At 41.8% G+C, this 19,061-nt stretch overlaps 1 protein-coding gene across 1 annotated transcript in view; it reads right to left on the reverse strand.

Moving 5' to 3' along the window:
* LOC133121354 (uncharacterized) overlaps window positions 1–19,061 on the reverse strand; it is a 343,999-nt gene that overhangs the window by 73,721 nt on the left and 251,217 nt on the right. The window contains 3 exon segments of the mRNA XM_061230554.1: window positions 8,664–8,997; window positions 9,245–9,250; window positions 10,589–10,892. Coding sequence (XP_061086538.1) covers window positions 8,664–8,997; window positions 9,245–9,250; window positions 10,589–10,892 — 644 coding nt within the window.

Genomic DNA, 19,061 nt, shown 5'->3' on the forward strand with positions numbered 1-19,061 from the left:
GATCAAGCGCTTAATATTCGGTCTAGTGGATAAGGCGTCCGTGCTGTTTCAGCAATGCTACATGTTAAAACAAAGTTGTTGTGGCATAAAATAACAAATTCGTATATATTTTCAGCCTTGTTGCTTTGTGTCTGCATGGCAAGCATTATTTTCTATAATGCAGGAAAATAAAATAGCCTTCATCTTGTATACCGTAAATCCTCACATTGTGTCCGGGGTCTTTTATTTACTTAGGCTGCACAAAGCACAGGCCTTTATTTGGGGCAGGCTTGTATTCGAGGCAAGACTTTATTTCTTATTAGGCTTCTGTTGTAGAATTTTATTCTTAGAAATAAAGTAAAAGGCTACACTTAAAGTGGGCCAACACTGTTCAACACTTCCTGTAACCGTTCAGAAATCAATTGGTGTAGGCTAATCAGGAAACACCGTTTGGTAAGTCATAGTGTCAGTCTTAACAGACTTAGTTTATTGCAAATATTCTCAAACACGATAAATCACATGCAAGTCCAGAATCCATAAAATAGCAACTTGCCAGACACGCCTTCATGAACAATAACAAATTAGCGTAGATAACAGCAAGTTAAGGATCTTTTTTTCCTAAAGTGCGTTTTATTGTGAGACATCCGTTTCGTTTGGAGCAGCATACCTGTAGGCTATCAAAAGATTTTCGCTTTGGTTTGGGATTTAATTTACCTTTGGACTGTTTGATTCTATTGCTAAATGTTGGGACTGATGGGCACTGAAATCTGGGGGGTATTTGATGGTTCACTGTTAAGTTTTATGTAGTTGAAAGAGTGTCGGGATTTCCACCCGTCTGTTTATTGCGAGCCAAGGCAGCCGCTTTCATTCATTCATTGAACGTGCGCTGTGCTGTAAATACATGGAAACCTTATTGCGTAGCCAAGTAGCCTAAATTGAGTTAATTTTTAATTTTGCATGATTTACTTTTTATTAAATTCATAGGCTGGAATGCCTCGCGGCAACAATTGTGTTTAAATGTATACTGCTTCAGCCTTTGGCAAGCTACCAGTCGCGGCAAGTATTTGTAACTTGTATTTGGGAGCCGGCCTTTATTTGTCGGAATCGGCCACGCCCCCGGCTATCATCCGAGGCCCAGCTTCAAATAGAATCCCGGACACAATTTGAGGATTTACTGTAGTCTTACAATCAGGCGATAGTCTGAACTGAAGAGGCAGGCATTAAAAATGAAAACACTTCATCAAAAATAATTGAGGAAATGTTGCCCCAAATGTAGTACATTTTGACATATAGTAAACATAACTGAATTACCATATATGGATTTACAGTCTAAATTGAACAGAGTAGACATTTAAAGTTATTAGAACAGTAGAAAACAGTAGCTACTCCAAATCTTATTTGACTGGAAAAATAATATATCTGACTTCCAATGAATTGCTGCAGAGAGAGGCCTATTGGATTACATGATTGCATGCCTTGGAACAGTCTGGCCTCAACAAGGAGCTAGCTAACTCTTTGTCCTTTTAATCTAAATAAAGCATATGACTTTTCAAATAAATAGATAATTTTAAATTCCATTTTTAATTAATATGCATTAATAATTTGCTTGCGATCCTGCTAAATGGGAAATTAGCTAAAATTAATTGTACAACTAACAATTAAATATTAGAAAGAAAATAATGTGATATGCACTGTAAAATTTGCAGCCCTGGGCCATGCAACTGATATAATGGATTAGAAATTTGACTCACCAAAAAGACTGAGTCATTTTTAGTAAAGCACATTTCAATATATTTAGTTTTTCTTTTCAATGTTTAATTTTAGTTTTGATTTCTATATGATAATACATTTTAAATCACAGATTATCTGTCTCTCCTGATAGAATTAGTGATAATTTCTATGGACTGTTATAAGTGACTAACTGTGGTAAACAAATTGAAATCCCATTGTCTGCTAAGTCACCTGATTGAGCTAGGCGGAGATGCAACACCTGCAGTCAATCTTGCCTTTGAAAGGTTTAGAATTTCTGATCACAGTGCTCTGAGGCGGACACTGGTTGAAACGCATCAGCATTGTAGTTATTACATTACATTACATTATTGGCATTTGGCAGACGCTCTAATCCAGAGTGACGTACAGTTGATTAGACTAAGCAGGAGACAGTCCTACCCTGGAGCAATGCAGCATTAAGGGCCTTGCTCAAGGGCCCAACGGCTGTGCGGATCTTATTGTGGCTACACCGGGATTAGTCATTTACCTTAACCACTATGCTACAGGCCGCCCTGTAAGCCTCTGCATATCACTCTGCACAATAAATAATGTCATATATATTTGGGTGGCGGTTCTTTTCTTCCCGGGTGGCGGACCAAACTAGATATTCGTATCCATATTCCCTTTGCCTTTCGCTCAGTCAGATTTGCAGCATATTTCATGGTTTGAACAAACAGCCAAAGATTATAGACATAGACATTATAGACATAATGCCAAAAGACAATGTTCCAAGCCAAGTGACTCACCTCCATTCCTTTATGCACAAGAACCCTTACCCTTACTTTTGGTCCCCTTATGGCTTTGATGGCTGATGTTAGCGCTAGGGCTGATTAATTTAATTTCATATGTTTTGAGGCTTTCAGCAAATGCAAACATTTCACCTAAAACTTGGTTTTTTTGTGATTAATTGCATTGTATTCATGTTGGGGAACACATTTCTGTACAGCTATTGCAAAATGATTATTATGCAGGGTCTTGCGGATTATTCATAGAATGTTTTGATTGTACAAACCAATTTTTCAAGACTGGCTTTCTGGTGCAGTAATACCGTCAGACCAGACATCTCAAACCTAAAATCCTGGATGGTCGCTGTTTGTTTTTTATTTTAATTTTGTATTTTCGTATTTTTTTAAAATGTGCTGCCCAATGTGGGGCTGTCTGTCCAGTGCCTGTAATTTGGAATTTCCAATGATCTGAAGCCACCGCAAAATTCATGTGTGAACTCCAGTGCAGATTCATCGAGAGTGCAGACATCCGCGGATCTCTGCGGAAACACGTGGTGCCACCAGCTGCTTATCTTCATCACACGGACGACAGACAGGCTTCACAGAATGCACTCAGAGGAAGACTTGTGGCTTCAGGAGGCCCGCCTGATCAGGGCGGTCGCCAGGTGCTACCCAACCGAATCCTCAAAATACCGTACATGTGTACAGTAAATAAAAAGAACAAGACATTGGCAAAAAACCAACATCACCAAGCGGGTAAGTGGTACGGTTCAGTCGTTTCTTCACATGTAATATCAACACATCATGAGGACTGTCGTTTTAACTGCTGTCTATTGATTCCCTCAATACTTGTCTTGTGATTAAAATATTGACTAAAATCACACAAAAAAACACACCACACACAATGATCTTTACATCTCATTAACTACTGAGGGTTTATTTCAGAAGTGAAGAAGACCCACCATACGTACTTTCAGAGATTACAGCTAATGCAGTTTGTACATTTAAAGGGCAATACATCAACCACTGTACTTATGATCTCTGTAGATGCCGATACCCTGCTATGACCAATAGGACTGGAAAATGCCAGAGATTGACAGGCATGTGACCAATCAGAAGAAGGAGGATAAAGGGGAAGGAACAAACAGATCCAATGACTGAAACACAAGTGTCCAATCAAAGCAGGAACAGGACCCATTCATTTGATGCTCCTGAAAACAGAAAATGCAGAATAATTTGGTCAAGCTGTCAACCACATAACACATTTTATAATTTAGCGTTACGGAAAGAGAACCAGTGCAGTGGGTAGCACTGCCGCCTCACAGCAAGGAGGTCCTGGGTTCGAATCCCGGCCTCTCTGTGTGGAGTTTGCATGTTCTCCCCGTGTTTGCGTGGGTTTCCTCTGGGTACTCCGGTTTCCTCCCACAGTCCAAAGACATGCAGGTTAGGCTGATTGGAGAGTCTAAATTGCCCGTGGGTATGAGTGTGTGTGTGAGTGAATGGTGTGTGTGCCCTATGATGGACTGGCAACCTGTCCAGGGTGTATTCCTGCCTTTCGCCCAATGTTTGCTGGGATAGACTCCAGCAAAATTTCATTAAGAAAGATAAGACAAACTTTAAATTAATGTAGGCCTATTTTGAATTATGTTTTATGGCAAATGTATCCTTCCGCTGAATAGTAGTTTATTGGTTGCTAAGCAACGCTATTGCTAAAGTTAGCTAACACGGAGGAAACCCACGCATACACGGGTAGAACATGCAAACCCCGCACAGAGAGGTTATGATGATATGATATCTGCAAAGTCATGAGCTATAACTGCAGCCTGTGTGTCCTTCCCTGTGTTAGTCAGACACACTATACTGTTCCATCTCTACATCATGGTGAATGTTACAGTAATTATTGATGAATCTGACTGGTCATGTCATGCTAATATCAGTAACAATCCACTGTAACATTGTTCGGTGTTGTGTGTTTTTGTGAGAAAGTGTCTGTGCTCACCTGTGAATGCCTAGGGGTTCACTCTGGCTGCCGTCTCCCCTGAAAGGGAAAACCTGATTGTTACCTGTGTGTGTTTCACTGAGAAAGCCCCCACAGATTCACTATGATTAAGTTTGTTCAATATTTGAAGACTGGAGTGTGCACAGGAGCCACGCCCAAGTTAGATTTCCTCCATTCCCAAGTAAATCAATCAAAAATAAATATTCTGGATATTAATATTTCAGGAGAAATGGAAGAACGAAGTGTATCAAAATCTTTCAGCTTCGTCCAAATTTGTTTCCTGAAGTACAGGAAATACAGTACCAAGAGAAAAAATATCCTCCAGCATTACTAACCCAAATACACATAACAGTTTCTCTAACTTCAAGCACAAACATATACAGTACTACAGCAACCCAAATGCAATAACATACTCCAGCCACTGGTCCAAAGTACTTCACCACTTTGCTTACTTACGTAACAAATTTTGCCCCAGATAAATACTGTGTCAGCACGAGTGAACAGCAAGTCTGCTGCCAGTTCAGTTTAAGTCTATTCTTGCTGTCAAACTCACTGCTTTTCCAAAGTCAGTAAGACCATCGATCAATAACAGACTGTGCAGTAAATGCTTGGTGTGATCATCTCTATGAAAGTCATTTGCAGGTTCAGGTAAAATGAAACCTGTAATTCTGGGCTGATGCTTACAGGAGATGGGTCCAATGGTCAGGGGTTTCTCGAGGGAGACAGACCGGGACACCCTGGATCTGCATGTCTGTGAAGAAAGAATTATTAAATTAAAATAAATAAAGTTTACATACACTCAGTGAGCAATTTTATTAGGTATTTATTAGACACATTTTTCAGGCTTATTTATGTGAAATTACAGGTTTTCGATCAATTGCACTGACCAAACATTATATTGTCTGGTTGGGACCCGTGCGAGTCATTTCAAAAACAAGATATTCTAGTTGATTCCTGGACATCTGGCGACCCTATGAGGAGCACAGAACTGACCTGGGAGCAGCCGGCCTGACTGGGGTCGCATACGCTGAGATTGCAGTGCAGGAAGATGGTGTCGTAGTCACCCGAGAATAAGTTCACCAAGGCGGTGAAGCGGCCGGGGAGAGAGGGCCCACTCTGTTCCACCTTCACCAGGCGACTGTGCATAGGACACCTGGGGGAGGGGCAGGGTGGTTGGAAAACAACATCTAACAACACACACAGACACACACACTCTCACATCACTGTTACTCAGCTGATGCTTTTTCATCCAAAGCGACTAACAGTTGATTTGACCAAGCAGGGCCCACTGCTGAACTAATGTTATTGTGGGTAGACTGGGGTTTGAACCACCAACCATCAGGCCTCACGGTCAGGCTGCCCCTACAGCCTACTCACACACCATACACACCCTGTACACACACACACACACACACACACACACACACACCATACACACCCTGTACACACACACACACACACCATACACACCCTGTACACACACACACACACACACTCACACACCATACACACTCTGTACACACACTCACACACACACACACACACCATACACACCCTGTACACACACACACTCACACACACACACCATACACACCCTGTACACACACACACTCACACACCATACACATCCTGTACACACACTCACACACCATACACACCCTGTACACACACACACACACATACACACACTGTACACACACACACACTCCTCATCTGCCAGTTCTATGGAGCAGACGTGGTTTCCCTAACGACTGAAACCCAATCTTTCTGGATGCTGCAGGCAATTACCCCAACCAACCCAGTACTCCTGCTAGCACACCCGCCAATGATGAGCAGGCACTGACCTGCTCTGAATCAGGACGAAGCGCGAAGGGTGATCCGCATTAGCAGACGTTGTGGAGTAGCAGGCTTCAAGAATCACAGCGAGTCCGTTTGAGGCTGCTTCCGCTATTGACACGCCCACATACAGGGCATGGCCAAGGGGCAGGACGACCGCGCCCGCGGAGTAGGGGTCTGTGTAGTCGGCGTTGTGGTAGAGAGTCATGACTGTTCTGGGCCCAGGGCCCACCCCCACCACTGCTCCCTCCAGAGACCTAATGAGTACCATAGAATAAGAGAAAGTAAATACATTTCCTACTGACAGCACGGACCTGCCGAACTAGTGTCTGAAATTGAATACTTGGGTACCAGTTAGTGTAAAGCAGTAGCATATAAAGCACGGAAATGAATGGTGATCAAGCGAGTCCTAAACTGAAGTATGCAATCAGGCAAGGATACGTATTTACTCGAGGACTGAAAAACAAAGTGTGCATCCTTGCTTACTTTCCATTTCAAAACATTCCGTTTTACTAGCTGAAAGTGAAGAAGAATTGGAATTTCAAATATTCAGCAACCGAGAGTAGCAGTTTATTCAAGGCAATCATGAACGTTTCGGTCTCAGACCTCCATCGGCATCAATATTCAGCCATGAAAATGGAGGGCACAAGATGCGAAGAGGTCATGCACACTCATGTCGGGTGTAAGTACATTTTTATAGTTCAATGTAATTTGTCAACATTTTTCATGATTATTCATATTTAGTCTAATCGGGACTGGTTGTATTTCTTGCTAAAGTCAGAAGAATCATGACGTTATAGTACAAGTCCATCTCAAGTTAATGGATTTACATTCTTGCATTCTAAGTAGTACAGACTTTTTTAGTTCACTCGGGAGCATGTGTTTATAAGTACACAAATACACAGTAAACAAGTATTCAGCTTGATACCTTCCCTAAAGATGCTCACAAAAAGGGCTCATCTAAAAATAACTTTTATGAAAACTTTACCTGTCATCATCATTATTCAGCAAAAAAAAAAAGCTGAAGTTGAATTGATACATAGTCTACTCTAGGTAAGTATATAGTGTAGTCTAAATAAAAGACTGGGATTTTTTTCATATTATTAATATGGCATTTATTTATTAATTAATTAATTTGTTGTTTGTTTGTTTAGTTTAGCTAGCACTAGCAGTCGTAGTATTACTCACAGATGGGGTCTGATGGCCACATCCAGGCTGGCCTCAGCATCCAGAGGATACACGCAGGAGAATGGAAAATCCTCCGGAGTAGAAAAGTTTACATTTCCCGGGTAAACAAATAAACTGTTGGAATAAATGGCGTGGGTGCTATTTGTCTGTCAGAATAAAAGGAAAATCACAAAATAAGCATTTTAGTAAAACAATCATACAAGAGGTGTGCACATTTTGCTACTTTAAGCTTGAGCGATCTCCTTGAACAGCTGTTGTCTGTAATAGAGGACATCAGGAAGGGGGCAAAAACGTTTTCATGGCACTGTATTGCCGCTGCAGCGGTTGCACCACATGTTGTGTTAAATCTGTTCCACACCAATGGTGGTGAGGACGTGTCCTTACCCTCCGCTGGGTCCCACAGCTCCCCTCCCTGCGCCACACCACGAACCACAGCATCCCGTTGTTCTCCTGGTGCGTGGTGCAGCGGAAGTCAGCCAGGTGTACGCTGGAAGGGTCCAGACCTCCATCCTCCAGGTGAGCTCTGCTTAACCCCACCTGCATGAAGCTCCTCTCGCACACCAGCTCCAGGGGTCCCGACACTGAACGACAGAACAAGATACCGTTTAGGGCATGAGCGTTCTCAGTCCTCATCATGCTATGCATAGACCCCTACTCTGCTGTTGGGATTCAAATAAATGTTTAGAAACAGTTGAACGATTTCAAATTTTGCGTTCGCGTTCTGGGGAATAACCATGTAATGACTTCTAAACTCACGCTTGCTACTTAGCTTCTGGCTATTTATTTATAACACAGTGCAGGGGTCATGGCAAAACGGCCAAGCAAAAACAATTTATGATTTCTTCAACCAGAAGAAAAAAGTTCCTCAATTGACTGTCATCCTATCAACACCTAACACCAAAAACACCAAAAGTGGGAGCAGGATTTACGATGGTAACCCTAACCACTACGCTACAGGCCGCCTTGCGCAAAGGGTGTAAATAGGCTTATGCTGCGTTTTATGCTTATAGCTGGCCTGTGGCTGAACAAAGCCAAACAAAGCTGAACAAAGACTGATTACGACTAGCTGACTATATACTGTAGGCTGGTCAACTTATGAACGGCTGGTTTACCAGCTAAAAGTGAACACAGCTTAAGCCAGCAGAACTAGGTTACTCTCTGAGCACTCTTTAATTATCCTCTTACCTGAGCAAATCACACCAGCGTCTTCATTGTGACCACAGTTGTGTACCCCAAATCCAGGGTGCCGACACTCTGACAGGGAGGATTCGTTTCCATAACACCTCACATCATCCAGCCAGATGGGCCCGCTGCCCTGTCCAAAGTGGGCATAGTCGGGGGCAGCCAGAGCTCTGCCACAGCCCACCTGTCTACACACCACATCAGCATTTTCTATGTCCCAGAAGTCATCACACACTGTTCCCCACTGGCCGGCATGGTAGATCTCCACTCTGCCAGAGCACCGATCATCTCCATCCACCAGTCTGATCTTGGAAGTGGCTACAAAAAAAAAATGAAATGATTCACAGCTTTGTGTGATAATAAAGTAGACATGAATTTAAATTAGCAAATACATTTTGCGGTTTCTCCTAAATTTGTAATCTGTACTTCTGGGTTGGTCGGATTATGTGTTGCAATGTATGTACTTATTTATTCCAGTGATGGAGGAATGAATGAATGTAGGTTATAGACAGGTAGTACTTTCATTATTTTCACGATATTTCTCAAACCAAAATCATCAAAATGCATCCTTCTAAGGTGCCTTATTTCAGTTAAATTTGAACGTGGCATCCGACGTATCCTTCAGCTTCGTAGGATATCCCACAGATTACCTCAGGCTTCCTATTTCCGTAATAATGGCGTCCGGGAACAGCGAAGCAGCATTTGCGGTGGCAGCGATGAAGCTAGATTACAAATCTGAGTGTACAGTGAACTTGATAAGTTGTTGTAACTATTTTAATCTATTTTTGAATAAAAAATAAGTGATTGGAATGAGTGCTATATTCTCTGGATTCCTCTATCCACATGTCCTTTCCTGGCTTCCTTCCAAGGAAAAGAAGCAAGGAGGTAAATATAAGCGATATGAAAGATCCCGGACTATCAAAGTTCACTGAGCTCTTTACAATACCTTATTTTTTTACCACCATTCTTCCTTTCCTTCTTTCCATGCTCTCAGCTCAGGAAGCCCAGATGGAGGAGTTGAGGAAACTTGGAGCTCATTCCAATCGTTCATTTTTATCTGTGCTTGTCTCCTCAGTCTTTGATGTACCGAGAAATCAATTGAGTTATGCTATCTTTGAGGACATTCAAACTTAGTAAATGCTCTATGAAGGAGCTAAGAGGCTCCCAAAGTATGATTGAGCAAGGAAATATGAGTGCATCCTTAGTTTGTATTTTTTTTGGAAAGCATGACCTATGGATGATCACCCTGTGAATCTACCTCTCCCCATCTACAATTGACGTGGCTTCAAATGGATGATCGAAAGAGCAAGGACGTCCCAAATTCCTCATACACATGTCATTAATTCCTCGGTCCTCAAATTCTTTCTTTGCTTCCATTCCTTGCATCCTCTGCTAGGATGGAGGAAAGGATGTGAGAAAAGGAAGCAAGGCAATTGGGAAGAGCCCTATGACACTCCTCTTTCGCAGAGATGGATTTTTGGAAATGTGTCTTTTAAATCAATACCTATACTCAGTCATTCCTCTTTCACTTGAGTAAATATATACAAATATATGCACAAATAGACAACAATTCTGTCCAAATCGGGACCGGATGGTTGGTACCTACCCTTTTCGACTGTGTCAATGTTTTCTCATTGGATAATTGCTTCGGACAAATGTTGTTTTGTTTTACCTTTTGCTATTGTGTTCTGCAAATTATATTGTGGTTTAAGATTTATTTGTGAAATGTAGTTGTGTCTTTAAGTTTGCTGTATTTTCTGAGTTGTTCTTGTGTCTTATGAATTGTTTTTGTGGTTTCTGATTTATTAATTTATCTTGGCATTTATGGCAAACATGGATATGTTATATTGCTCATCTTCATAACGGGCCATTTAACGTGATTATGAAAACATAAGAGAAGATTTCCTACCAGAACAAACCACGCCAGCGTCTTCATTGTGACCACAGTTGTGGACCCCAAATCCAGGGTGCCGACACTCTGACAAGGAGGATTCATTTCCAGAACACCTCACATCATCCAACCAGATGGGCCCGCTGCCCGGTCCAAAGTGGGCATTGTCAGGGGCATCCAGAGCTGTGCCACAGCCCACCTGTCTACACACCACCTCAGCATCGTTTAGGTCCCAGAAGTCATCACACACTGTTCCCCACTGGCCATCATTGTAGATCTCCACTCTTCCAGAGCACCGATCCTCTCCATTCACCAGTCTGATCTGGGCACTGGCTACATGAAAAAGATTGAAAGACCAAACTTAGAGATGATATTTTTAACCATGAGATGGATTGAGATGCTGTGAGCTGATTCACCCACCCTGGATCTCACACCGCCAGTTGACTTTGTCCTCACTGACACAAGTTTCATCTGGTCCGCAGGTCCCGCACACTGCGGTGTTGGCATCTGAGAAAGGACAGTTTACATTTTACACTTTAAGCACTCAGCATGCCAGCACTGAAATGCACATAGCTTTGAAACATTGAAAGTAATGAAAAAACACGATAGCATGACATTGCTGGATGTTTACTGAATAATTTCTGCTGGATTACAGTGCTCAGTAGAAATCTTTCCACCCTGAGTTTTAACATGCAAAGCACATGTCACCAACCACTATCCCAGTGAGCTTTGGCAGATGGTTGCCTGTTTGGCAATAAGCATACTGCAGCAACCAAAAGGAACCCATCTACTGTGCAATAGATAGGCACCATGCAGGAATACATGCAGAAGTACCCATACCTGCACAATAGGCCAAAGAGCAGGGAGTCGTGTCAGTAAACTTGTAAACAAAGTAATTTCCGGGACAGGCCTTGACATGGATGGGATTAGATTGAAACCAACAGCAGTCGTCATTCCACCTCCCGCAGACGCGGCTCCTGACGATTCCATCCGACGGTTCTGGGTGAGCGTCTGGGAGCCAGAGCGGGGCGTGGGTCCCACACATACTCATATCTATACACCTTTCCGGCATCTGCACACTGGCATTCCCCAGGAACAAGCGGTGCCAGCCTTGCCAGTTGCCTGTTCTGTCACAAGCTGCCTGGTTTGACATCCGGTGGTCCGTGGAACGCCATGGATCATCCAACACTGAGTATTGCTGGCAGGGGTCCAGGCAACGGCGGACCCCGTTAATGAGGAGGCAGTCCTGGCCTGGGGGGCAGGTGACACCCCTGCAGCCGAACGCCACGGACCGCTGGCCGGAGGTTGGGTCGGAGCTGGGGTTGGAACGGCGCCTGGAGTTTGGGTCAGAGTTGGGTTGGGCGCTAGGGTCTGCAAGGGGCTCCTGGGGTTTCCCCTCCCTGGGCATCCGGCAGCCGTAGGACCCGGGCGAATTCTCGCAGAGCAGCGGGGAGAGGCAGACCGCCTCCTCCGAGGGGACACACTCGTCGGTGTCCACGCAGCCTTCCTCCGAGGACCAGTGGTAGCCGCTGTGGCAGCAGCCTCCACTGGCACAGGCCGTCCGGTTGTAGCAGGAAACGCCGTCTCCCACGAAGCCAGGCGCGCAGCTGCACGTCGGGCTCCCGTTCTGGTCAGCCTCAGAGCTCTGACACGCAGCGTCCGAGCTGCACGCCCCGCAGTCCGTGACCTGCAAAGCTGCAAACCCAAACCGAGCACAGAAAATCACCCAGATTGAAGACTCAGTTAGCTGCTAAAAGCAGAGGTGGAAAAGGCATGTTCACAAAGTAAAAGTTCCCCCCCCCCCCCCCCCCCCATATCTCGTTCCAATCACCTGTGTTTCCTAATTAGCACAATTGTTCAGCGAAGACAGGGGTCAGCAACCCTGGTCCTGGAGAGCCACGGGGTGTGCTAGCTTTCGTTGTTACTCAGCACTTAATTGATCAATTAAATCAGTCGATTACTCCGTTAACTGGCCTCATCTGGTTTCTTGGGTATGAATCGGTTGCTGGTATTAAGGCGAAAACAAAAACCAGCACACCCTGCGGCTCTCCAGGACCAGGGTTGCCGACCCCTGAGCTAAGAGGTAGAAATAATTAGGGAAAGCTGGCTTAATTCATGGGTGAAAGAATCACATGTCAGGACTTTTACTTTCTGATCCCTGGACTTTCCACTGCTGTACAATGTCATAAGGTGCCCTTTCTGGGTTAATAACAATCTTCAAGAAAGGTGTACTCATTCTTGAATTCAGAACAATTCATTGAATGTAGCAATTACACGTGAAAAGTGTTCTCCAACTCATGTCATGTACATGCCTTGCACGTAGACCAGACCACAATAAAAGACAGCTGCACCTGAATCATTTGCTTCAGACCAAATGCTTGAAGGTGATAATTGTTGACATAATCAGTTTATGCATTTTGCTCCAGGTATTGCTATTGATTTATAGGCTGTTCATTTTTCCACCAGAGAATCTTGGTATTTCATGCATATTTATTTGTGTCCTGGCGTGTGTAACAGATAGGAGGGTGTACCATTGCGCAATATTATGCTGTAAAAATAGCAATGAACCTGCGACATGACCAGGTTTTGGTTAGTCATAATGCAAAGGCATTCATTCATTAATGAATGACCCTAACCTGCTTATCCTGAACAGGGTCGCAGGGGGGCTGGAGCCTATCCCAGCATACATTGGGCGAAAGGCAGGAATACACCCTGGAGAGGTCGCCAGTCCATCGCAGGGCACACACACCATTCACTCACACACACGGGCAATTTAGACTCTCCAATCAGCCTAACCTGCATGTCTTTGGACTGTGGGAGGAAACCGGAGTACCCGGAGGAAACCCACCCAAACACAGGGAGAACATGCAAACTCCGCACAGAGAGGCCCCGGCCGACCGGGATTCGAACCCAGGACCTCCTTGCTGTGAGGCGGCAGTGCTACCCGCTGCACCATCTGTGCCGCCCCGCAAAGGCATTCAGCTGCCTCAAAATAGCAATACGCTGTGAATTACCATCACCATACCGCATTTAAAGATCAACCCACCCAAACATGCACACAGTCAAGGCGCTGGATGGAAACAGATCTCTGAAACTATGTCCAAGATGGAGCTCAATGAAAATAGAGCCCTCCACTGGCTGCCTATTGCTGCACACATCTGCTTCAAGGCATTCCAGAACCCCTCTCCATATTTGCACACATGCTGAAAGCACACCCCCCCAATGTGAGGAAATCTTGGGATGAACCCGGCTATAAGGGGAGAGCCCATCATGCGCTGGCCAGCCCAATATAATAGATAGAATAGAATTGTATCAGTCTATCTTACAGTATCTATGAACTATCTTATCTACACTAGCAGAGCAAGCAATACAATGGGATGGGCAGTTTAAAGTCAAAGGCCATAAAACTAGCTTGTAAAATAAGACAGTGTAAGAAGTGAGATGTTTAGTAATTTGCAAATCAGCAGGGCAGGGTGATACATCTTGCATTCAGGTTTTTGAACTGAATCTGTCTCTCCATAATGAGAGAGTCCATAAACAACCACAAAATGTGTCTTTGTCAACAGATGTTTACAGACAGGGGTGAGATGCAGCATTACCATACCTGTGCCATGAGCCGTGATGGCCAATATCAGAAAGAACAGCAGCGCAGCTCCCGAAATCATCATTCCAAGACCAGTGAGTGACCATGCAAACCCTTTCAAAAGATAAAAACACAAAGGTAACTGTATGTAACAAACTGGACTGAGGACTACTGTAACTAGAGGAACCTGACCATGCACATCTGTGAGATTCTGCGACACCATATTTGCAGTCTATTCCACAGAATAGACTGCAAATATATCCTGCGGAATATATTCTGTGGAGTGTTCTTTATTTACATAACTGCAATTGAATATTGGGGAGACGAGATGGTTTGAACATCAGGTTAAACCATCAATGTGACCAATAAGGAATTAGTTGGGGTAATGTCATAACTATTTTTCAGATCCATATTCCCCTTTGAGTTCACAGGATAAGAAAAACTGATTTTGAGGTACGAAAGTAATAATTCCCATCGCATATATTATTTGTTCACCAGCCACAATATTATAAATGGATTTCACATTTTCTAAAATGTCAGAATTGTATATTTCATGTTTAAGAATACAAGTCTTTATTGTGGATTTGTTTGATTAAAAGAAAATACTTTAGGCCTATTCAGACATTTTACTTTAGGTTTCTGAGTAAATAAAATAGTGTGGATCTGAATAGAGTAGGTTGTAAATGTGGAACTTGTCAATTGTTTTCAAAAGGCGTGAATGCTTCCAAAAATTTGATAAATTCTTTGTGTTCAGAATGTATTTGGCCCCATGGACACATACAAATTTTGTTCAGCTGTTAAGTTAATTCTTTATCCATTTTGTTCCAACCTGAACAGGAAGGTTCAAAGGCTTTGGCAAAAGTTTTAGAAGCCTCGTTAGCATTTTGGCTCCAAACAACACCTTGCAGTTCCACAGGCAGCTCCTTGGTCTTCACTGTGACTAGTCTGACTCCTCATGGAGTCAATGATATTACATTACATTACATTACAAGGCATTTTGCAGACGCTCTTATCCAGAGCGACATACAACGAAGTGCAGATCAAACACAAGTACAAGTGCGAAGCGGACCAGAGAGGACAGTACAGTTCCGAGTCCTAGTGTAACCATACAGATACAATCGGAACCCTACAAGAATACAGTTGGCTTCTAGAATACCCGAGTACAACAGTACAATAGCTAAAAAAAAAACGACCCCCCCCCCCAAAAAAAAAAAAAAAAACCCAAAAAAAGCACAAAAAAACTCTGCAATCATGCAACTGAACATGAGTGGATTCAACATCCACATATGTGAACTTTCTCAATGTATTTATTTATTGTGATCTCTCAAGAAAATGAATGTACTTGTCCCAATTTATATTGTTGATTCAAACAGGATGCAACGGTTTCAGTTAAGCTTTTTCTCAAGTTTGCATACAGGTTTTTGTATGTAGGTTCAGTTTCACAGACAGGTCTAGTCCCAGAATAAATTGTTTTGAATGGACATATACAACTCAATTTAGTCCAGGACTAAGCTAAATCTGTGTCTGTGAAACCAGCCCATAGAGTACGACATTTAAATATATTTCTAATATAACTTCATTTCACTTGTGCTAAATAAATAGTAATGAAGGAGTACACAGCCCAAACTACAAAAATTGTGTTACTGTCCCAATACTGTACTGTATATAAACATATATAAACATAATTCCTATATTTGTTTACTTACTGTGGAGTGTTGCATCTTTATCTATATTAGTATCTATTCAATATCTAGTTTTCAAGAAAAATTTAATTTCTATAATAAAATGATTTCATTTTACTGTTTTTGTATTCTGAATTCCAGTATAATGAAGTTTTTCACACCTTTTTCTATAATGTATCATGAATCCCTCTCTATAATTTGTAACAAGAATGTATGAAGATTGCCATTCACTCACCAAACGGTTGAACGAAGTGATCGAATGTGTGATTAAAAGCTTGGCTTTATATACTTCCCACAGTAGATATAAAGGTTGAACCATTGTGTGAGGACATTTCTGGGAAGTAATATGGAGATGAAAACCACCATAAACACTCTTTGGCCCTGACATATGTAATTGAGTTACTGATCTACATACCTCTTCAGGTTATCTATCGATCCAACTTTTTTTTTTTATCCAACTCCAAAGTGTCCAAATGAAATGACACTAAAAATCTCAGATAATCTAATCCAAGTAGTGTTTGAAATGACATTTTACATAAGCAAAAGTTTTGGGAATCTACCTTTTATCTTCTACACTGCCCTCCAGAGATATTTTTGCTGTTTACCCAAAAATTAAATGAATGTATGTTTCCACTACTACAAATCTTCTAGTTTGGATGATTTTTTTTTTCAACTGCTATGGACCTCTTGTTTTCTGGAAAAGCTCAACAACAACCTTTCTTCCACATGAAGTGTTAAAAATGTTTTACATAAAAATGTTATTGTCATTTGTCAAAATGAGGACCATGAAAGCTGTGCCAATGAAATGTCAGAGACATCAGGCACAAATAAGCTTACAGAAACAAACTGTTTGGAACATCATTAAGAGGAAAGGGAGCACTGTCGTATGTTTGGGATAATTGCCTTGCTGTGGGATGAAGCATGATCCGATGAGTTTGGAGGCTTTGGATTGAACTTGAGCAGAAAAGATGCTTCTACACACATCATTATGCTGCTGCTATCAGCAGTTACATTATCAATGAAGGCAATTAGCCAGGACCTGTGGCAGCCGTACATGCCCAAACAATAGCACCCCCACCACCATATTTCACAAATGAGGGGGTGCTTTGGTTCTTGGGCAGTTCCCTTTAGCCTTCACACTTTGCTCTTGCTGCCGCTGCGATATAAGTCAACCTTAGTCTCATCTGTCCACAATACCCTTTTCAAGCACTTTGCTGGCTCTTTTAGGTACAACTCATTGTTCAACCTGTTCGACAGGCGTTTTGGGTTTTTTTTCTTTCATTATAGTAAGCATTTTTTAGTTGTCAGCTGTTAATGTCTTCCTTGCTAACAATCCTACTGAGCTCAGCAGTGCCCTCTTTCTTCTGTGTTGTTCCAAAACAGTTAATCTTGGCAAGCATATTGTTTGGCCTATGTCTCAGAGTGTTTTTCTTATTTCTCAGCCTTTGTTGACTGTCATTGGGATAACTCTATTCACGAATGCTGAAAACATGACTCGAAAACATGCCTCGAAAGGCAATCCTAAAATTAAGAGAGGGTATTTCTCATTTATACATCTACTTGGCTTACATTCAAGAGTCATTTTGGGTCATTCATTCTGATGCATGGTACATTAGACTGAGCAGTTGTGCCACATAATTTATATTGTTTGGTCCAAAAATATTGATAAAATTTCACTGAAATTAAGAACAATTATATAATCATTTGTTCTATTTACCAGATGCCTGTCAGTGTAATAATTGATGGCTTTAGCTCCCAATTGCATTGTCTCAGGAACTTATGTGAAGGAAGGGACTTTGCCATTTTAAACAGTATTCTGAAAATGAGAGACAAAATATTAACCGGGGTTTAGTGAAGGCCTTAGGACAAGGAGCATGTAAAGAATGTTAAGACTACACAAGGGTTGAGAATAAATGAATCATGTTGGAGACAGCCAGCTATTGTACAGAGGGCAATGTAGTTCAGTGACTTGGCTTGTACCTCAGTGGTTTGTTGGTTGGATTCCTAGTTCGGGTGCTGCCAATCCACCCGTTAGCGAGGTAGATAAATGGAATTGCTGTCGTAATCCAATTGTATAGTTTGATTGTTTGCAAAATGCAATCTGTATGCGTCACTCTAGATATGAGTGATTGCTGAAATAATTAAATAATGCAAGGCCATGTGAGCCATTCTATCACACCAGAGACATTGATAAATAAACTAGATTAAAAGGCAATTTTTCAAGAAGAAACATGCGCATATAGAGGATATACAAGCCCATCTTCAAACATGGATAAGGATTTTTATGGTAACTCTAAACAGGCACAGTTTGATGGGGGAAAAAACAAACAAGTCAAGGCAATGTAAAGGAGGCATGCAACCGTTTTTACGAGTCAATTTACAACAAGTGAGCAAATAGGCCCATGCATACGATGAATGATGATATGACTGCAATGAACGGTAGTTTATAAAAGGCATTTTTTTCCCGCATACATATCCTTTAAAGACCTTACCAATGATTTACGAATATCATTCACATGATTGCAGTCCAAACAAGGGCTCAAAGACAGTATTTGAGCATTTGTAGAACATTTGTAGAACATATCATTTATTTATGTATATTGTCTTGAAAAAACAGAGAAAGTGGAAGAGTGAAAGGACTATGACTGAACACTAAGTTATATAATTAGATTTCCTCAAATGAGTTAAAGATTGAGGCAAAGTTTAATACAAAAAAAAAGATCAATACAAAATGGAACACTGAACACCCCAGAATGCTTTTTTTTTTTTTTTTTGTGTAGAAGATGAAGTCAGGCTGAAACAGTGAGGGCAATTATTCTTTAATGAAAACAAGCAGGCAGAAAGACTTCAACTTATACTTGTTGTTGTTTACCTCTTACTGCATTTATACTACATTATCTGTGTGCATATGTTTTATTAAATCATAGTGTAGGTTTCAATGTGTCAAGCTAGGCATAATCAAATGTGCAAAATGCTTACTTGTCTCGACTTGTTTTCCCTATACACACATAAGTCTTGATGAGAACTGCTCTAATTGGGAGCTTCTTCTGCTGATGCAAAGGGCAATCATATGGTGGCCATTTTTCAATGTTTCTTTTTTCTAATAATATTATATTGCATTAATTTATCAGGCTCTTATTCAGAATGTTGTAATAAAACATACATTTAATTTACTTGTATTTATATTGCTGTAATTGGCTACCAGAATAGTTAGTCTTCATGGCCA

This window comes from Conger conger, chromosome 2 (assembly GCF_963514075.1).
Source record: "Conger conger chromosome 2, fConCon1.1, whole genome shotgun sequence".
NCBI lineage: Eukaryota > Metazoa > Chordata > Actinopteri > Anguilliformes > Congridae > Conger > Conger conger.